Source organism: Lytechinus pictus, chromosome 12 (assembly GCF_037042905.1).
Source record: "Lytechinus pictus isolate F3 Inbred chromosome 12, Lp3.0, whole genome shotgun sequence".
In the NCBI taxonomy this organism is placed as follows: Eukaryota; Metazoa; Echinodermata; class Echinoidea; order Temnopleuroida; family Toxopneustidae; genus Lytechinus; species Lytechinus pictus.
Window position 1 is genome coordinate 25,229,524 of NC_087256.1, and position 22,875 is coordinate 25,252,398.

At 37.4% G+C, this 22,875-nt stretch overlaps 2 protein-coding genes across 2 annotated transcripts in view; both read left to right on the forward strand.

Annotated features, from left to right (window-relative positions):
- The window catches only part of LOC129272314 (eukaryotic peptide chain release factor subunit 1), a 32,145-nt gene extending 9,270 nt beyond the window's left edge, over positions 1-22,875 (forward strand). The window contains exons 5-10 of the mRNA XM_064107335.1: positions 7,957-8,147; positions 10,431-10,560; positions 15,349-15,504; positions 16,001-16,065; positions 16,834-16,906; positions 17,323-22,875. Coding sequence (XP_063963405.1) covers positions 7,957-8,147; positions 10,431-10,560; positions 15,349-15,504; positions 16,001-16,065; positions 16,834-16,906; positions 17,323-17,480 — 773 coding nt within the window. The 3' untranslated portion in view covers positions 17,481-22,875. The remainder of the gene's footprint in view (positions 1-7,956; positions 8,148-10,430; positions 10,561-15,348; positions 15,505-16,000; positions 16,066-16,833; positions 16,907-17,322) is intronic.
- Positions 1,833-7,601, forward strand: LOC129279760 (zinc finger protein 862-like). The gene is made up of 5 exons (XM_064107334.1): positions 1,833-1,977; positions 2,497-2,893; positions 3,463-3,608; positions 4,103-4,218; positions 4,697-7,601. Exons 2-5 carry the CDS (start codon positions 2,553-2,555, stop codon positions 5,891-5,893), a joined length of 1,800 nt encoding a protein of 599 aa, XP_063963404.1. The 5' UTR covers positions 1,833-1,977; positions 2,497-2,552; the 3' UTR covers positions 5,894-7,601.

Genomic DNA, 22,875 nt, shown 5'->3' on the forward strand with positions numbered 1-22,875 from the left:
ACGCGCACACCAATTGTGCTACAAAATCCCAAACTCATTGCCCGACTGCAGTTGCGAACATCACGTATATATGTACGTAAATCACCGCGGAGCTGCCCGCAGAGTCGCACAAGCAAATACAAGATACAGTGGCACAATAACATTGCTCATTTCAGCGCACGCGAGTCCATCATAGGATCGTGTCAGCTAAGAGAACTTACCTGTGAATCTCTGTTTACGGGCGTGAATAGTGCATGTGGTACATGTGCCTATGAATTCGAGATGGTACCGGTACGTACTTCTCGCTAGCTCGCACCGCGCTGCTTCGAAGCTTCGTCGCGATCGCATGTATGATTACACCGTATATGCTAGCTACCGTATACGTACTGTTACTACTGTACTATACTGTAGATAGATTTTGTAATTGTAACTAGCTCGAATTCGCGTTTGGTACTTTGGATTGAATCATTTTGGAAATCGGAATGGATAGATTTCTTATCCGGCCTGGTACGGCAACAACACCTGCCAGAACTAAAGAAAGGCCAGCTGCAGCTGATGCCCCGCAGGCTAAGACTAAGAGGAAAAAAAAGCCGGTTATCCATGAATCGACCGTGAAGTCGTGGGGCCTCGATTGGCTTGGAACGGCCCGTCCCGCCGGGGGAGCTCTGCAGGTGTATAGTAACGTATTGTATTACCGGACACTATCATGATTCCGGACGCGCATAGTACGGTACTATACTGCGTACGAAAACAATTACGTACCGTAAGACTTCCGCAATTCAATTTCACAGAGCAATACATAGAACAAGATTGCTAAAACAAGGCAAAAAAATCCAACTTTTACCTTATTTATCTCTAAAATGACAGAAAATGATTAAAATATCATATAACGTAGTTTTGCATTAACAATTGATATATTTTCTGATGGAAAAATGGGCCTGATTTTGCCGAATTTCAGTCTCGTCCGCTCCTTCGATCGAATGATGAAGTGTGGTGTATTGTGGTTAATCGTCGACGGCTAGACTCGAGGTATACCGTGCGCGAGGTTTACCGTGACTAGAGCCGTCGACCGTCGATCGACAGCGCATCAAACCTGATGAGCGTTACGATACGAACGAGCATAGTGTTGGAAAGTGCCATGGAACATGCAGCTAAGAAGTCAAAATAAAATTTATCAAACACGAATTTATTACCAACATCTGCTCAGATTTGATGTGAAAAACAAACAAACATAAGCTTAGAATATATGCATGATAATAATAATAATATAGGGTATTTATATTGCGCACATATCCACCTTGTTAGGTGCTCAAGGCGCTCCTATATTACCCGGCTAAGCTAGGCGTTCATAGCGCACACAGCTTTTTAAGGAATTACTTCCTACCGGTACCCATTTACCTCACCTGGGTTGAGTGCAGCACATTGTGGATCAGTTTCTTGCCAAAGGAAATTACGCCATGGCTGGGATTCGAACCCACGACCCTCTGTTTCAAAGTCCGAAGACTAATCCACTGGGCCACAACGCTCCACATATGATATGATATTTGAAGAAAAATTCACACAAATTCTTTCTTACATCATTATAATGAAGAATATCTTTACCCGTCCGGCGCGCGTCCGGAATCATGATGTAATTTGTCACGCGCGAAAATAACTGTTTTTCGTGGAGGGGTATGCGACAATTGTGATGCAAAGAAAACGGTTGGTAAATATAAAATAATTTTATCATATTCATAATTTTCATAATATTTGGAATAGCAAGTGCAAATATTTCTTGATTGTATTTCCTCTAGTTGTCATTTTTAAAGCACTGAAATAAAGGTGTCCGGTAATAGGATACACTGCCATACTGCGTCGCCTGTCGTGAGTATCAAGAAAAAACTTCAGCCAACAACAGGGGCGCAGTCACCACCGATCCGTTCCTGGTCGGAACAAAGAATACCAAGAAGTATTCTGTTCTGAGACATGGTCAGAGCGACGGACACAGAGCAGCATATGGTACGCATATTGTAGAAACTTGTTAAATAATGTCATTTTTTGGGATCGCTTTTAAATAAAAATTCAAATATGATTTTGTTTTAATTATTAGATCTAGATCTAGATCTATTAAAAAGTATTAGGTTATTATTTATTTATTTTTATTTTTTAAACGACACACAATATTTAGATCTACCATTTTTTATTTGTATGAAATGTATTTTTCCTCTTTCTCTTCAAACTGGGTAGGGGAAAAACTGTTCAACTTGAGAATTTGTTGATATCAACACTTAACATTGGTGCCACCTTTGGAAAATTAACAAAATAACATGGTACCAACTCACCTCAATAATAAAATCAGGGAGATTATTTGATCAACATGTAATCAATTTTGAATTTAAGGCCTTAAGCCACCTTATTGAAAGGCCAGTTACTCAGACCACAATGCTTTGTCAATTGTCACTGGTAAATAATTGTGATTTAACATAAATTACACACATACTAATTACCAAATTATTTTCTCCTGAATATTCTTCTCAGATTCCTGGAAGAAAGACCTGCGATCAAAAGAACCGATAGTTCAAGCGGTCTTAAAAATGGACCAGCAGGCGTTCAAGAAGATGGTGCTGCTGTTCGACATCACATACCATCTCGCGAAGCACGAGCTTCCGTTCAGTTATTTCCCAGCTTTGGCCAACTTGGAGAAGCGCCATGGCGTGAATCTGGGCACAACGTACCTGAACCCTGTCCAAGCACATATGTTCACGGAATTTCTGGCAGAGGACATCCGCCAGGAAATCGACTACACTGTCAGAAAATCAAGATACATCAGCATCCTCATTGACGGAAGCACTGATCGGAGTTCTCTGGAACAAGAACTAATGTACATCAAATATCTGGACCTGGATGACGGCATCCCTCGGACACGTTTCTTCGGGTGAGAACCGAGGAATAACTTTTTTTTTAATTCTCCCTTTCTCTGTCTTTGAAAGTTTAAATTAAATTTCCTTCTCCAGCACAATTTTCGTAAGTTTATTTTGTACAGCTAACAGCTTGATATGAATTTGTGAAACTAAAAAGTCTATGATCAAAAAACAATTTAATATTTTCAACATACAAGACTCAAGAGAAATTATGATTTGATTTAAAATTTGGAGTTGAAAAAAAAAGTTTTATTAACATTCAGAATGATATTGTAAGTTACATGTATTTTTTTTTCTTATTTTGTTTGAATTGAATTGAAAATTGTATAATGGGTAACACATAATAGGCCCTACTGTGCCACTGTCACTGTGCAGTAGATTGAATAATAAATTTGAAGAGAATTTAATGAACACTAAAAAGACTGAGCTATTTTGAAGCCTAACTAGTGTGGGTAGGAAGCCCCCTATCACCCCTCACCCCCCCCCCAAAAAAAAAGAAGAACAAAACTTCAAAACCCGTGGTGTAAATGCTGATTATCAAAACTTGTTAGATTTTTTTTTTTTTCACTTGAATTTATTACAGAATCCATGATGTAGAGAATGCTACGGCTGATGGTGTTCTGCAAGCAGTTGACAGCATTTTCAACCAGCACACCCATCCAGACTGGAAGAACAACCTTGTGGCCTTTTGTGCAGATGGAGCAAGTGTGAACTTCGGCTGCAGGGGAGGTGAGCTTCATGGATATTATGATACCAGTTTATGCTACATATACTCATTTTCAATAAATATACACATTTATAAAAATACATTCTTTCAAATTTTAAAAATATATTTTCATTATTATCATAACAGTAACTGCTTTGTAATTTATATTATTCTAGTGTTTTTCCATGAGTGATATTTAATACAGACTACAGAGTAATATTTCCAGTCACAAGGAGTTTATTAATAAGAGACAAGCGTGTCTATGAGCTGAGTCTAAATCAGTTACTCTACTGCATAATACTAATAGATACTTAATAAATACTTAATAAATTAAAAACAGAATTTCACATAAATAAATATTAAAGAAAAAACATTCACAATTTCACACATTCTACTTCACATTCAGTCATTCACAATAATTCCTAATTCCTATTCCCATTCAATATTTGCAAATAATGTTCATTCCAAATTTCCAATCATTTGAATTAAAAAACAAAAAAATCCATTCTACTTTCAGGTGTTGTCACCAAACTACAAAATGAAATGCCCTGGGTGGTCGGCATACATTGCATCGCACATCGGCTGGAGCTGGCAGCCAAGGATGCCTTCAAGGACACCTTCTTCACCAAAGAGGTACATGTGTACTTATAAAATACTTCATACATAAAGAGTAAGTTATAAAGTTTAGATTAAGAGTTACAAACCAGTAAACATAAACACAGAACGTTTCAGAATTAAAATGTTAGTTGTTACAGTAGAGTAGACTAGTTACAGACTTACATACAGTGGACTCTTCAATCTTGTTTATAATGAACTCAGAATTAGAAAAAGCTTAGATTTGGACATTGAAACTTGGGGAGCAGAACAAGTACAGTCAGTCATTCACTTTTATAGATCAAAAATATGTTATATCAGGATTTAAAAAAACATTTAGATTTCTATAAATAAATTTTGAAGCATGGGAATTGGAACCAGAAGAGTTACTCTCTTATATAACAGGATTTTGTTTAAGATATCAGTGTACAATTTTCAAAATTCAGATTGTGTATTTGTATTCTTCATTAATGGGAGTTCTCTGTATTAATATTCCTATTTCTTTTTTTTCTCTCAGATTGACTCTTTCTTGAGCACCTATGCTGCATTCTACAGGAAGTCTCCCAAAAGAGTGCGGGAGCTTCACGACATGGCTGACCTCCTCAATGAGCAGATTCTTCGACCGACCCGCGCAGATGGGACGAGATGGGTCGAACATAGGAGGAGAGCGTTGAAAGCTCTTGACAGGAACTATGTAGCTGTGACAGCTCATCTTGTTGAGCTTGGAAGCGAGCAGAGGGCGGATGTAAAGAAAGAGGATGCTGCTAAGGCGAGGGGGATGCTAAAAAAGATGTCGACACAAACCTTCATCTATCACATGGCCCTCTATATGGACATCCTAGAAGAACTCTCTCAAGTCTCTCTGGTTTTCCAGATAGAGGACAGCTCCCTGGCTGAGGTGGTGGAGGTGTTGGGGACAACTGTCAAAGTTGTCCAGGACATGTGCAACAAAGATGGTCCTCATCTCCACTCTGTGAAGAGAAAATGCCTTGACGATGGGAGCTACAGAGGTCATTCATTAACTGGTTTTACAGCAGGGCATGCAGAGTTTGATGCCTCTCGACCAGCTTGCCTTGAGCCATTGATCAGATGCCTGGAGGAGAGGTTCTCATCGTTCAAGGACAGCAGGATCTTCGAAGCAGTTACATCGCTCAACCCAACGACCTGGCCAGAGGATCTCAAGGACCTAGATGACAAGGTAGACGATGGTGTTAGAGTCCTCATTGACCACTTCGAGACTCCTCTGGTGGCACATGGATGTGATCCAGCAGCAGTCATGGCAGAGTGGATCCGCCTGAAGAAGGTTCTGCAGATGTACTTCAAGCCTGGAATGTCGTGGAAGAACTTGTGGGGCACCCTTTTCCGCAGACGCCAGAATGACTTCCCGAACTTCTTTCATGTCATGGAGATTGTCCAAGTCCTACCTTTTGCTACAGCAATTGTGGAACGCGGCTTTTCCTTAATGAACAGAATCAAGACCGACTGGAGGGTACGACTTCATACTACCACTCTCGACGATCTGATGGCCATCTCGTTAGAAGGCCCAGCTGAAGAAACCTACACCACTGACTCTGCTGTCACCAGGTGGTTTAAAGCAGGAAAGACGACCAGACGACCATGGGTAGAACCCTATGGTCCCAGGCCAGCAGATGCCACTCATGCCACTGAATCGGATCATTCAGATGACAGTGAATCAGGTCCCAGTCAGGACTAGCCAGGCCCAGTAGCCATCGTACAAGCTGGGGGAAGAGTAAAATTAAAGATTAAAGATGTTATGCGATACAGTGATAAGCATTTCTCTTCAAAATCATTTCAGGAGTACATCTTATTCTTACTTTGTATATAGTGCTATTACTGCTATACTTATTACTTATACTATGATTACAACTTACAAGTACTCTCAGATAGTCAGATTATTTGCAGATATACTTTATATTCTCAAATGCAGATACTACAGGGTAATTTCTTAAGTTCACTAACTTCACTACTCACTAGTTCAGTCCTTAGAGAACTCATTTAAGTAAACTGAATTTAAGACATTGATCTTTTAGTGAATCAGTATGTCTGTATCTATCATTTGATCTGGCTTAAGCTTTAACCCATCATGTTAGGATCGTTAGCCAATGAGCCTGTCAGGGAAGATAACATGAACTTGAACCCACAAATCAAAAGCAAATTACAAAGTCAAACTGTTTATGATGAAAAAATGTGTCTGATAAAAAATTACCATACATTGTATGTCTATTGTCTAGTCAATTATGGTGCTCTTGACAAATTTATGATCATTGCTTAGGAAATAGGAAAAGATCTTACTTACCTACCGCTTATCCCTTACTGCTGCCCACTTGCCAGAGTTCCTTAGTTGTGTAATGAAGCTCAGGGAAGTGATGATTATTATGATTTGTAAAAACAAAATTGACAACAAAAAAGTTAAAAGTATGAATAAAATTCAATCAGAACTGAAAGCTACATGTATTCATTGTATTGAATACTGAGTAATTTTGTTTAAACTATGGATTTCTCAATATGAGAGCTTGAGACTGAGTCAGAGACTCAGAGTGTGAAATTGTGAAGCTGTTATGTCTTAAATCATTAAGGAGAATTCTCAAGTGCTCTATAGATAGATTGAATGTTGATGTTGATGACTTGATGTGTCTGCAAAGGTTTGTATTACAAATTACAATATATGAATACAAACTAGTAGTCTAGTACAGGGGAACCTCTTTATAACAAGGACCTAAAACCATCACAAAATGAATTACCTTGACAATTACCTTCTTATTATTATTCTATTTTTTTCTATTTCTTTTTTACCATATTAGTGTAGTGACTAGTGTGTGTACAAAACAGAAATATATAAGATTTGGGACCAGCAAAATCACCTTGTTACTTGTATAAGAGGATTTTGTATTTTTGTTTATCCAAGGTTCCAACCCCTTTCCTTTATAACAAGGTTCCACTGTATTTGTATGTGTATGTGGTAAATTGTTATTGTGGTATATTTCTTGACTGTGTAGTGTGTAAATTGAGGGGGAGACAAGGAAATATGTCATAGTCACACTAATGATACTATCACATCTCCCCCTCAATTTTGTTTGTAAATAATGAAAATGTAACTGATGTTAAATTATACTGGAAGAAGAGACAGTAGAGTAGTAGACAAAATTCACTAGAATTATTAGAATAAATCAGTACATCTTGTTAAAGCAGAGCCTGCAGCAGAGCAGCCCTGCACTGCTGACCAGCATCCCTTCAATGTGGCACACACACACACACACACACAAACGCAAAAAAGCCGCGAAATAGCTCCAGAAATTGTAGCCCTGGAAAGTGGAAAAAGAGCCCTGGAAAATGAAAAAGTAGCCCTGGAAAATTTTTAAGTTTCTCCAAAAAGAGCCCTGGAAAGAAAAAAAGTAATTTTTTGGTTGGCACAGGGGTATAGTACGATCAGCGCAGGGACATCGTACAATGTACGCACCATACACTCTCCTTGTAGGAAGGGAGTTCTTTCTGGCCCACTTCTTGCCTCTTCTGTTCAAATCATTATTCCACTTTCTTTAGCCAAAAGTGTCTGAAGCTCTTTAATGTAGAGAATCTTCATCACATGGACAGCAAGTAAGCTGGCCCCACTTACAGTGATTATCCCATTTACAGTTGTTTCTTGATCCACTCATCATAATTCTGTGGTCAGCAAAAAAAAACCCACTCTCACCCAGTGAAAACTGAAGACAGTATGCCTTTAATGACCCATCTCCAAATCTCCCCTTTCTTCCCAAGGTCGTGGAGGTCAGTCGGCTCTTCGTTTTGCTCGTCTCAGGATGGAGAAGCGCCACAATTACGTGAGGAAGGTCGCCGAGACGGCGGTTCAACTGTACATCAGTAATGACAAGCCCAACATCGGGGGTCTCATCTTAGCAGGGTCTGCTGATTTCAAGACAGAACTCAGCCAATCTGATATGTTCGATCCTGTAAGTGATTTCAAACCTAAACTCAATGGCCCGTATTCTGAAGTCGGGTTTGATTTAAACTTTAAATTTAAGTTGTGGTTTAACTATGGAAAGCCAGTTGTTACATAAATCTCTAACAGTAGTGGTTCAATGTATCAGCTCATTTGACTCCCAAAACATTATTAACTGCCTGGGAAGGACACAGTTGTCTTCACCATTAAAGAATTAGTACAGAGCACAGTAAACATGAGAAGCATTCACTGTAAACATAATTTTGAAACGTTTGGCTTCCCATAATTTTAGCACAGAGTTAGACCATGGTCTATAAAGTTAAACCCAACTTCAGAATATTGGCCAATAAGTCACAGCAAGCAGTTGAGTATATCAGAACCATCCAAGTCCATCTCTTGGCTTAACCCTAAACAGGCCGGGGGGGGGGGGGGTTGAATCAACCCCCCTCAACATTTTCTGCGATTATTCTGCCGCGCAACTTTTTTTTTTACCGTGCCACTCGCAGCCTTTATACTGTTAAGTCTCGCGCATCTTTTGAGACAAAATTTACGACGCCCGGGTACGCGGTTCTGAAATTACGCAACATTTTGTAAGTGCATGTCAGACCAAAAATTGTTCCAAAACGTGATTTTGTGTACAAAGTCAATGCAAATTGAGGTTTCTCATCTTATTCATGAAGATATGATTATTTTTACTCTAAACAGCTGAAATCAATTGATTTTAGCATAATTATGCTTCAAAAAGGTTGTGCAATGAATCTGGTTGAATAAAACATAAGAAAAACAAAAGGTTGAAATACATAAGAAATTCATAAAACAATAAAATACATCAGAAATTTATTTCCAAACCGAAGATTTTTTCAATTGCGATTGTTAAGAATGCTACAAAGAATATTTTTACCAAAAATTAGCATTCTAGGAGCTTTATTTAGTGAATTAGAGCAAAACGTATGATTTATGCATAAATTAGCATAATTAATTCATATAAAATAAAATTTCATTATTTTGGAAAATTTTACCATACAGCCTTGTAGATTACATCGCACACTACCAACGTGCAAAGTTTTTTGGCGCTTGCGCGATCGGCGGCCGAGACCTCAGGGGGGGTTGAATCAACCCCCCCCCTGGCCACAGAACAGCCAAAAAAGCCCGGCCTAGTTAGGGTTAAAGGACAAGTCCACCACAACAACAAGTTTGTTTGAATAAAAAGAGAAAAATACAACAAGCATAACACAGAAAATTTTATCAGAATCGGATGTAAAATGAGAAAGTTATGACATTTTTAATTTTCGCTTTATTTTACATAATAGTTATTATATGCACATCCTGGTCAGTATGGAAATGAGGGTACTGATGACGTCACTATGTCTTTTGTATTTTATTGAATGAAACATGAAATATTCTAATTTTCCCCTCATTGTCCTGTGAAACAGGAGTTTATTCTTCCTCCCTGAACATGTGGAATTACCATTGTTTAACATTTAATGGTTCAGTCAAGTTGGTCCTTATTGTCAAATCTGTAAAAATTGAAATATTGTATAATTCAAACAATAAAAACAAAGAAATAGTAAAGGACATCATTGAATCTCTCATTGGCATGTCACTGAGTTGTGCATATAACTGTTTTGTGAAAACTAAGCAAAACTTTAAAATGTCATAACTTTCTTATTTTACATCCGATTTTGATGAAATTTTCAGCATTACATTATACTAGCTTGATTATTCTTTATTTATTCAAATCAAAAATTTTCTGGGGTGGACTTGACCTTGAACTGAGTAAGGTGGAAACTGTTGCTGAAATGCGCCAGTGTAATTTAGAACCTGAAATTCCACCGAGAATTGCCAGATATGAATGAAAAAACCTGACAAAAATCCTGATTGGACATGCACTAAATCAGTCATTCGATAAGTGAAGAATTTATAGTGGAGCAATTGTCGCCGGAGCAAATGTTATTGAACCCCAAAATCATCTCATTTTCGTGCCTTACTCTAGAATGAATTATGTATTTTGGTCTTGTATATATACTCAATTACTTCTATAGAAAGTATTTAAAATGAAGGTTAATTGTTGCCATATTTTCCTAGATTGAGTTTATAGTTTACATAAACCTACCGATTACTATGAAATAAGTACTGTAAATAAAATTGAATTATAAGATTGAGCTCAACTCTGATTTAATTCAATCTCATGTTGAGACAGTAGTCGTTGCGACTTTTAATAGCTTTTTAACACTTTTAACACCTTTAGGTACATTTAACATACAAGTGAGTCATTGTTTTCTTTTTCTTACAGAGGTTGCAAGCTAAAATTCTCAAATTGGTTGATGTATCGTACGGTGGAGAGAATGGATTTAATCAAGCTATTGAACTATCAGCAGAGGTCTTATCCAATGTCAAATTTATTCAAGAGAAGAAACTTATTGGTAAGTTTTATGATTGAATTGAGAAAAGAGACCGGCGGGCCGTTCCATAAAGCTGTTTGTAAGTTAAGAGTGATTTTAAGAACGACTGGTGATCCTTTTTGTGGTAAGTGATATTCACCAGTAAATGTTCATTGGTGATTATTTAGCTCGTGAGAAAGGTTCACCAGTCATTCTTAAAGTCGATCTTAACTTACGAACAGCTTTATGAAACACCCACCGGGTTCTATTTGCAGTAAAGGGCTGCGTGATATGACAGTAATTTTTACGAATCGTGACTAAGGCTTAATCAAAACATGTAAAAGCCGTTCAAATGACTGTTAAAATGCATTTCGGTCTTCCTTTTTTTGACAATCGTTAACTATATGTAGAAAAAAAAAACCTTTCTCAAAAAGTTCCGAAATATTGTACATATATCAACTGAAAACTAACTTTCATAGTCAAGAAGGAAGGAAATATGGAAAATAGATGGGCATTTTATAGATTTAAAGATGTCAAATGTGAAATTTCAGCAGCTTTTGGGGAAGTTTTTACTTCCCCTGACAAACAAAAATGAAGGGGGTATGGAATCTATGTATGGTTTGGTTGATCCATCTGTCCATTGCAAATCTTTCAGTTCAAACCACTTCCTCAGTTTTTAATTGATTCTCATTAACCCTATCTAGGCCGGGGGAGGGGGGCCTTGGATACTTTCATGTCTTGCGCATCTTTTGAGACCAAATTTGCGACGCCTGGGTACGCGGTAACGAAATTACGCAACATTTTTGTAAGTGCATGTCAGACCAAAATATGCTCAAAAACATGATTTCGTGTACAAAATCAATGCAAATTGTGTTTTCAACCAAAAAATCATAAATGTACGATTATTTTTAGTTTCGCTGGCCTAAATGGATTTATTTAATGCTGTTTATGATCTCAAAAGAGTCCCCAACAAAGTTCATGAAAAACAAGGAAAAACAAAAGGTTGAAAAAAAGAAATACATAAGAAATTGCAAAAAACAATATAATACATAAGAAATTGATGTGATATCGCAATTTTTTAAAATTTGTTTGCTAAGAATATCACGAATAGTTTCTACACCAAAAAACAGAACATTTGGAGCTTTATGTAGGTAATCAGAGGAAAAAGTATGATTTTGCATACCAATTACGCATAAATTAGCATAATCAATTAATAGCGATTTGCATAAAATAAATTAATAAAGAATTTTGTAGATTATATCCCAGGCAACCTGCGAGCCAAATTTCGGCGTGATTGATGGCCAAGATCTCAAGGGGGGCCTCCCAGGCCCCCCCCCCCCCACCATATGATCTCCCAGAATACCCTGGCCTAGATGGGGTTAAATTTGGAACAAGCATTGGTCTTGAGGTAAAGGTGTGCAAGACACATTTTTTGTGTGTGTCAGAAATCATTATGCCATGGTAAAAATGTATTATATGGCGAAAATTAAATCTTGCGGTTCGGACTACTTAATCAGTTTTTGTCTCGCCTGCATAGCAGAGCGAGACTATAGGTGCCGCTTTTCCGACGACGGCGGCGTCGTCAACATTGAAATCTTAACCAAGGTTAAGTTTTTGAAATGTCATCATAGCTTAGAAAGTATATGGACCTAGTTCATGAAACTTGAACATAAGAGTAATCAAGTATTACTGAACATCCTGCCTGAGTTTTGGGTCACATGACCAAGGTCAGAGGTCATTTAGGGTCAATGAACTTGGACCATGTTGGGGGAATCAATATCGAAATCTTAACCAAGGTTAAGTTTTTGAAATGTTGTTATAACTTCGAAAGTATATGGACCTAGTTCATAAAACGTAGACATAAGGGTAATAGTGTATGACTGAAGATCCTGCCTGAGTTTCAGGTCACATGATGAAGGTCAAAGGTCACTTACGGTCAACGAACTTTGGCCATGTTAGGGTTATTTGAGGAATTGTCATCATAACTTTAAAGGTTTATGGATCTAGTTCATGAAACTTGGACATAAGAGCAACCATGTTTCCCTGAATATCTTGTGCAAGTTTCAGGTGACATGACCAAAGTCAAAGGTCATTTAGGGTCAACAAACTTTGGTAATATTGGGGGTATTTGTGGAATTGTCATCATAACTTTAAAAGTCTATGGATCTAGTTCAGTGTATCCCTGAATACCCTGTATGCATTTCAGGAACATGGCCAAGATCAAAGGTCATTTAAAGGTCAATGAACTCTGGCCGTGTTGGAGTATGTGTTGAATTGGCATCATAACTAAGGAAGTTTATGGATCTAGCTCATGAAACATCGACATAAGGATAATCAAGTATGAATGATTGTTTTGCACATGTCTTAGGTCACATGATCATGGTCAAAGGTCATTTTGGGTCAATGGGCATAATATTTCATTATCATATTAGAGTTTTCTTCTGTGAATAATATTCATTAGCTATTTTCAAAGGAAGCACTGCTGCTACATCGCATTGCGTAATGCAGGCGAGACTGTCAGAGGCGTTCCACTTGTTTAACCAATTCTCATGAAATTGTGCTCACACATGTTCTTGGGGTAAAGATGGGCAACGTATATTATTTCCATGTGTTGAAAACTGCATGGCAATGGTAACAGTATAGGGCAGGGGTATATATAAATCACCTTCAGTGATATTTTTAGGCTTTTTTTTTACCCGTCCATTAACCCTTATCACTTGTTAATTATTATAGTGTAAACGTTTTTCAAAGTTAATGAATCGTGACATTAAAGGGGAATCCAGCCTTGGCCATAAAATGTTGTGTTGGGAAGGAGAAAAATAAATTAAACTGAATGGTGAAAGTTTGAAAGAAATCGGACAAGGAATAAGAAAGTTATAGCTGCTTTAAAATTGAGATCACTAATACTACTATGTAGATTTCAAATTGGCAACTAGGTAAGTAAATTATGACAAGGGGCAAGGACAACTTTCCCATGGGCCATGTACTTTATTATCAGGGATTTGTGGTTTTCTCCTAAGTACCCAAACCCCTGGGGCAGTAATCTAAATATAACCCAGGTAGTATATTGTTTGATGTCCTCATGAAAGAAAAATATAATTTGAAATTAAACTTTTGGGAAAAATGACATTTTAGCCATAATATGTATTGGAGTACATGGAAGAGTAGTCCTTGCCTTACATCACTATGACATCCCATATGCGGCCAATTTGAAGTCTCCATGGGTATAGTGATTACCAATATTTACAACTTTTAAAAATTCATAACTTTCTTGTTGTTTGTCCAATATTGTTCAAACTTTCACCTATCAACTTGTCTGATTTTTCTTTTCCTTATAAAAACAAGTTTGTATTTGGGTTGGATTCCCCTTTAACATTTCAAATGAATAGAAGATACTGGGTCTATGATATGATATATCGCCTGTCACAATATTGCCTGAATAGTCTCCTGTATGTTATTTTTAAAATAGCAAGCAAATCATACATCTTCCTTTAAATCAACATTTTGAGCATGGGTTAAGCATGCCACTTCCTGAGACCTGTTCATTGTTTTTTTTCTTAACCCAATGCGAACTCGAACTGGACAGTCCTTGTAAAAAGTCCAATTCAAATGCAGAATTCAGTAGTCAACTGGGAAGTTCATTATGACAATGAATCTGGGCTTTAGCGTTTGCCAAACCACATTGTGGATGTTTGTCCTTGATTAGTTCCTGTTGATATGATGATTTCCAAAGCACAATTGAATTCTTGGTAAACAAAAGAAAAGCATTGCTTTGTTAGTTCCATTGGTGTCCCAGGACTGCCTATGTATTCAAGCTCAGTGAAGGGAAGTTTGCCGTTAAGATAAAATGTTTTGTAAAGTTCCTTTTATTAAAGTTTGGGTAAATCCCCCAAAATTGTCCATCATTATTCCAGATCATTACTACATTAAATAAAACAAGTATGTCCTTCAACTGTTATGATGTAGATAATGTGAAATGAAAACATGTTTTGCCAGAAATTGGGTGTATTTTGTCATACAAAATAATATTTTCGAGCAGATGGCTTTTTTAGCAACATAAAAAATATATGCACCTTTTTTCTTTCTGCTGTAAAACAATTTCTCAAGTTAGGTTTAGGCTGAAAATGTTAAGATATGTTCTCCATATATGTTACACCCTGATCCAATCACTAAATTTGTTAGATAACAATTTCATAAGTCTTTCTTTTTACCTTAAACTCGGGGGAGGGGGGGGGGGTATAAAGTCATTTTGCAAGATGATACTCTAGTATAATTTATTTGTTGTACCTTTTAGACAGACCTTGATAAAAACAGGGTGAAAAAAATGACAGAAACAAACTAGTAAAAATCCAATCAAGGAGAAAAGTTTTATGATCTTCTTAATTTATATATGTACTTATACAATATCAGTTTCCAGGTGCCCTCTATCTCTTGCCCACACAGGTCTAAAAATCCATTAGATGCTGTTAAAAAATTCTTATGTATTTTTCTCATGCATTAACACATTGTTCTAAACCTCTTTGTATGAAATATACCCACTGATTAATCATAAACATGTAAATGTAATATAGGCAGTTTATGGAGTACGTAATATCTGGAAGAGCAGCTCACAAGTGATGTACAATTATAAAACTTGAAACAAAGCTTTAAGACTTTTGATTGATTTCATCATATTCAATAAATTTCTCTCATTTTTCTGCTTTGTTTCCCTTAAAATTTTTCACTAAATGTCATCAATAATTCAATATTCTTAAAAGATGGGATAATCAGAATCACGTAATTAATTTCATTGCACTTCTCATGAGTGATGGTTACTTTCATCTCCTTCAGGTAAATACTTTGACGAGATCTCCCAAGACACGGGGAAGTACTGCTTCGGAGTAGAAGATACGTTCAAAGCCCTCGAGATGGGGGCAGTAGAAATTCTAATTGTATGGGAGAATCTAGACGTCACACGATATGGACTCAAGAACCACTCTTCCGACGGTAAGCACCGCTGTATACCTGATTATTTTTGCAATAGCTTTGTTTTTCGGGAATGCATGTGTGGATCCATGCTGCATTTTCCATTTTCACAGTTCATTCTATTTATAGTTTATAGGATTATTCATTTGACCATTAAAACAAGAAAATTGAGAATTAATGTTTGAAATTTGAAAGCAAATGAAGAGAGAGAGGTTAGCCATGGGTAGGGACAGTGATTTTACCGGTAAATAAAATGGAAATTCCGTTCGGTTCTTATACTTTTCATGTAAAAATTCATGGAATTCACCCTTGCAAAATGGAATTCAGGTTTTTGCTGTGTACATTTTCAGTGACAAAACGGAATTTCCATTTTTAGGTCAAGTTGAAACGGAATTGCAGATTTTCAGAAACGGAAAAAAAATTAATTTTGAAACGGAAAATCACTGACTCTACATGGGCCGAGGCTCTGTTTATTTTACATTTACATTTACAACCACATTGTTTTCTCTCCCTACAGAGGAAAAGATACTTCATCTAAATCCAGAACAGGAGAAAGACAAAACCTACTTCATTGATAAAGATGTGAGTTTGTTATGAACTTTATTATTTATATTTGATCTTCATGTATTGACATTGACGGGCAGGCGGATTGTCTGTCTTCAGGAGTAAGTGTTAGCCGGGCGTACGGCCCGACTTATGGCAAGTGTGCAGACTTTGGGGAATGCAGTGGGCCAGCGGTCTTTAGCGGGTTGGAAGGCTGCTGCACATGGTGTACCATAAACCAACTACACGTCATTGTAGTATGTATAATACAATGATAATAAAACTGGAAGAGCCGTGGTGTAGTGGTTCTGACTCTCGCTTTGTAAACAGAGGGTCGTGTGTTCGAATCCCACCGCGGTCTAATCCACACTTTGCCACTCTCGACCGAGGTGCTAAATGGGTACCCGGTAGGATGCGAAAGATATTGTATGTTTGAATTTGCCAGCGCCATAATGAGGCTGCGATGAATGCAAGGAATGCTCCCCAGGGAGTGGAAATTGCGCACTTTTCGCGCGGGATTGAAATGAATCCAATGACCGGGGTAATAATATGCTGTAAAGCGCTTTGAGCCGTTCTGGGAAAAGCGCTAAAAAAAAATTGGCTATTATTATTATGATTGTATACCTTGAACCTTGAAGAAGTACTCCCCCCCCCCCAAAAAAAAAAAAAAAAGCATACATGCTGTCCTGGAGAGGGACTATGTGGATACCTAGATACCTTAATGAAGGTTGACTTAATTCAATCTTGAGTCTAATATTGAATGTTGTTGAAGCCACTCCTTGAATGATATCTTATTTTGTTTTGCAGACTGGTGTAGAGTTGGAATTAGTTGAATCAATAGCCCTTCTTGAATGGTTGGCAAATAACTACAAATCCTTTGGTGAGTATTGTTCATCTTGATGTATACAAAAAGTCGCAGCATCTTAGTTTTGCATTTGCCAAGAAGGCATTTTTTTCACAGAAAAAGACTATTTGTAAAACCAAACATGTGTTATACCAGTACTGACTGTGATAATGCACTCCGTGTATGTATTAGGCTAGTTTGTATAAACTTAGTTTTATCCAAGGATTTTACTATTCAACACCATCAACATGTATTTTTTGTTCAGTGTTGATATGGGTCCCGTTTCATAAAACTTATTATGATAGCAAATTTACAGGAAAGTTACTGAAATCCTTCAATCTGATTGGCTGATGTTAAGTTTGTTATTGTGAAACAGGGCACTGAAGTGAGTTGATATGTTTTCTCCTTTAGAATTGCCCTAATGCTGTCCTTTTCTGTGTCCGCCCACCTAGGTGCCACGCTCGAGATCATCACAGATCGATCGCAAGAAGGATCTCAATTCTGCAAGGGCTTTGGTGGTATTGGTGGCCTTCTCAGATACCGTGTGGACTTCCAGCAGTTAGATTACGACGAGGACGACGATGACTACGGAGACTATGACGGCTACTAGACAGGGTCGTGACCCCCGTCATCTAAGGATCCTCAGTAGGAAACACAGATGGACTAAAAATTGAATCTGAATGAAAAACAAAAGATATTCGCCTAGGATTTCATGGTCATTATAAGCCTTTAAATGCAGTGTCGTATGCAGGGGCACACCTTAGGGGAATTTCGCCTCTGCCTTTAGAATTATTTTCTAAACTTATCCTTGCTAGACGTCGAGTCTGGTCCCACCTTTGAAAAGCCCTCGATCCATCGATGGTCTGTAACAATAGGGCCCGTAACACAAAGCTTAGCAATGATCGTAGAACATTTTTCTACAATTGATTGCAATGGCTACAATGTACAATCAATCGTAAAAATCAAGCGTACGATTAATTGCTAACCTTTGTGTTACGGGATCCAGGGTCCCATAACACAAAGGTTAGTGATTAATCGTACGCTTGATTTTTACGATTGATTCTACATTGTAATCATTCAATGCCATCAATCGTTAAAAAAGGTCCTACAATGATGGCTAGGTTTTGTGTAATGGACCCCAGGTCACCTACCTTACTGTACCCAACTGCTTTTCTAACCTCTATTGTAGATGAGTACTATGATAGGGTTCTATCTGCTATAGGTTCAAAGAATCCACTCTTACCCATGTACCTCATCTGGGACCGCAACACAAATGCTTAGCAATCATCGTAGAACATCTTTCTGATTGATTGCATTGGCTACAATGTACAATGATTGATCGGAAAATCAAGCGTACGATTAATCGCTAACCTTTGTGTTGCGGGGTTCTGAAGTGGCAAAAATAGATTGATTCCATCCAACTCGACTGCGCACCTGTGTGGCTGGTGGTCCATTGATGTAGCCATTGGTCCGTAACACTTCTACACAACGATCCAAACGTCCTTACATCTTCTAGGAGTTGAAATCACTGCTTCTTCTTCGTCGGGTGTACTGCCCAACGCCCCACAGGAGGAGCCAACCGGGCCGGATGGGAACCACTGGGCATCCCCCAACCGGGTGGGAGCCAACAGGGAATCACTTGAAAATATATATATCTAAAGACAGACTTGCATTAATAAGGTATCTTTGTAAAAGCTGGAGAGCGTCAACATGTGTTGTCTGGCAAGTTGTCGGATCGGACAACTTGCCTTGGTTTGGATTAGCAGAGAAGCACAGTTCTATGGTTATATCTGACAAGTCATTTCATGAAACACTCTCCTGGAGCCACTCTCAGTGGATCTTCCAGCGGGAGTCTTCTCATTCTTCTATTTTAGGGACGACAAAATGATGTGGCCAATTTTGCTCTGACTTTTAAGAAGTTTATTTGTAGAACTTTTAATATTCTTATCAGTTGAATTGTCCGATGACTTGGTGCATTGTTGGAATGCATTTGCTATATTCACATAGCTTATCTGCCCCAATGTCTTCTTTTATTTGCAGTAATATTGGCTATCCCTCTGACAATCGATATGAACATAAACTTCATGTTTAAAAAATGAAATTTCATTTGTTTAAAATTTATTTGTAGTAATGATGGATATCCCTCTGACGATCAATATAATCCTCCACCTGATATAAAAATGAAAAAAAAAATATAACCATTAACTTCCAGGAAGTACTTGTATAGGGCAAATGTGTGTCAAGTCTTTCCAGTTTTCGTCATTTCTACGTTTATTTCTTTTTTTATGCTAAGAGAGTAGAGTCTTACACAGTTACTATTTTGGTGTAAGGATTACATTTGGAGAGCTCAGGGACTTAATGAAATTTCTGCTCTCTATTCTCTCTCAATTAAAGTATCAGTTGATTGGTTTGGTAGGTGGTTGTGTAGTGATAAATACTTTGAATTTGTTAAACATGGGCATGGCACAATGCTTTGTAAAAAAAAATTTGGTGATGAAAAAAAAAAGTTGGAGAGATTTGATACAGGGATATTTGCCCAAAACCTGCCTTGAGGATTTGGGATTTGATAAAATAAATGGATGAGATGATAAGAATTTTGAGAATTGCAGGACTTGACAAGCTTCCAAGGAGATCAAATTCAGAGATAATTTGATTTGAAAATACGGAATTGTGTGATAACTACTCTTGTTCTTCCTTTTATGTAATACCCCTGAGCGAAGTTGAGGGGGATTTTTAGGTTATTTGATTGGCTTGGTAAATTATGAGCTAAAACACTATACGTTATGAAATGTAAAGATGGAATCTCGAAGAATCCAATATTTCATCCTTGGCTTTTCATACTCAGCTTCAAACTATTCTAAAAATGTGAAAGGGACCAGAACTGTCAGAATTTCATTAATGGTTCTATATTCCGCCATAGATATTCTTGGTAATGATATCAACCATTTCTGGTTATTTTTCTATCAATCTGGATATGTACCACAACCAGACCAATTAATCTGTGTTTCCTCCTTAAATTGGCAATAAACAGCTTGCTTACAAAGAGTTATGATTGATCCGATCAATCGATCACCCTCAACTGTATGGAATTCCATTGATGTCACAATTTTTTCAGCAAAATTTTTGCACAATGTCTTTGTAAACAAAGAGAAGCACTCTGAATTTTCAAGAAATCAATGAATGTATGAATTTACAACATATCTGGAAAATATTTCAAGCAAACATGCATGTCAGGTGTTGATGTTGCTGGCTTTCCATAGTTATGGTTGATTGGATCAATCACAGCTCTTTGTAAGACAGGGCCCAGGTGGGTGTTGATAAAGGTGTTTGTACCGGTGAGGTTACGAGCGACCTGTGATCATTTCTTAGGAGCTAAATCCACACCAATGAAAAATTTGGTGTGCATAATTCACCTTGAGAAAGGATCACCAGTCATTCCTAAAGTGGCTTGTAACTTACATGTACAAACTGCTTTATAAAACCCCCACTAGGTTCTTATCTATCCATCTATCGGAATGCAAGTATATGCCCGAACAAAATAATTTTACAAGTCATTCATCCAATCCCCACAGCATTACATTCCCCTTTAACCATGAAATCCTACGTGATATATATATCGTCTTTGTCTATTTTGGTGACCTCCATGAGGTTCTTTGAATTCCTGCATTTTTTTCTAAGTTTTATTTTCAAGGTGTCTCTTTCTACAGTATTGATATTTCCCCCCCCCCCCATTATGTCTTAAAATACACTTTCCAGGCACGAAAATGATGCTTCACTTTTCGGCAAAGGCTTTTGTTAAAAGTTGAAAGCCCAGTCCTGACCCGTGCCATATTGAACGTTTATAATCTTTTGAAGAAGTGATTTTGATTTGGGATGCAAGACACAATGAAAGAGCATGTAAGGTTCAAATAGTCTTTGTCGTAACTGATACAACATTGCGAAACAAGAAATACCAGTTAGTATATTTCTACCCATTGATATTGGATATCATTTTCAGTCTATGAGGCATAAGACATAGGGAAAAAAATTATGCTGCTTCAGAGGATTCTCAATGGCGTTGGAATGGCAGCGCGAATGAAAAAGAAATATATGTGATTTTTATATGTGTATGAGGCATCAAACTTCGTGATCTGAAAGAAAATATCTGTTTTTATTTATAGTCCAATATTCTTTGGGAATCAATGATGAAATTTATGTATATCTATCATTTTCGTTGATTCCTATGATTATTATTTTTTTCAATTGGAAATATATTATCCAATTATATGAACTCTTGTTTGTAGTCCTTTATCAGTTGGTCAAATTATGGAGGGTTTTGTGACGTTTTTTCCTAGGATTTATGAAAAAGCTCATGGAAAGCAGGATAATTTCACAAAGGGCACATATACTGTCTATAGTTTATGGGTCTGGAGTGTTTTTCAAGCCTTTTGCTAATGAATCCACCATGAATTGAACAGGACCTGAGCAATTCATTGTGTATGGAAAAAAAGCCAAGTATTGATAATCGCTGCAATTAAATTCCTGTAAAGCGACCTCGGACCCGTTTGGAAACGAAACATCATTTGTCGTTCATGTACGAAATTGTCTTTCTCAAAGAGCGTTTTATTGAAACACCTCACAAAATCTCCATAATTGACCAACTGACTTATTTGTTTTGGTACACGAGAGACCAACTAGTATGTAGTTAATGAGATATTGTAGAGTCTACTCTATTGCAGATTGGGCATTGACCGTTGACTTCCAGCAACAAGGGCCCTGGTCTTATAGAGTTGTGATGGAATTGAATTAAATTGAGATTGATGTCAATTCTTATTGCTTACGTACGCAGTTCAATCTCGGGGTTCTGTTTCACGAGGACTTGTTATAATAACAAATGCGCAATTTCTATGACAAATTTACTATCAGCCAATCAGATTGAAGGATTTCGGTAGCTTTTAACTGTTGTAAATTGGGTTATTAATTATAACAAGTTTTGTGAAACGGGCCCCCTGATTGAGTTCGATTTGAAATCTATCACAACTCTTTGTAAGAGCATTTCATGAAGCAACTGAAATCCTTGCATCTGATTGGCTCGGAGCATATTTGTCAGGGAAAATCACCGACTGTATTTCATGGAACACCTCCCCAGTTGCTCCCTGCACAATGCCTTTGGGGATGTCAGAATTCTGTCGTCAATTGGTGAACCCACTGCCTACGGGAACTGGATGATCCCTGTACAATGCCTATGGGAATTAGAAAATTCAGTAGCCAACAGGTTAACCAACCACCTACTTGAACCCCATGATCCCTGCACGAAGCCTATGGGAATGATGTATTTCGGGAGTTATCTTGTCAAATTTAGACCACTTACATGTCCAAGTGCTTGATCTGTTCTTTTTTCTTTTTTTTTAAGTTATACTTGGCAAAACGGCAGTGTTCTTATGTGAAGTACCTTACTACCACTGAAACCAAACAAAAAGTGATGCAAAGATGATGTCCATATCATTTCAATTTTAGCTGCCATGCTACATTATGTCATGGTCTGAATAGTTTCATCTGTCCCGAAGCTTTTATGATGAAAAACTCTCTATATCATTGTAATCGAGTGACGATACGATTGAATGCAGTAACAAGAAATATAATATGCATGTTCTATCTATGAATGTATACGACTTTTCCTCAGTGTACTGTTGCACAGATATAAGAAATCGATTGTAAGATTAATGTGATGACATACAGAGACCAGTAACGTGTTTAAATTTTGTCTTGTCATTTTAGAAAAGATGATTTTGTTCTCTCAGTTCGTGCAGGTGACAGATATTGTAACACAAATGCGGGATGCAATTCATAGGTCTTATTTATAGAAACAGTTCCCTGTGGGAATAGAGGGAAATGTAGCCGACAAGGTGGTTCTCAGTTTATTTTGTTTCATACGAAGTGCACTTAATAGGATATGTCCGGCAAGAATGCGTAATGATGAGGATGATTCTATAAATTCCATTTGATTTGGACCTTTAAACTAGTAA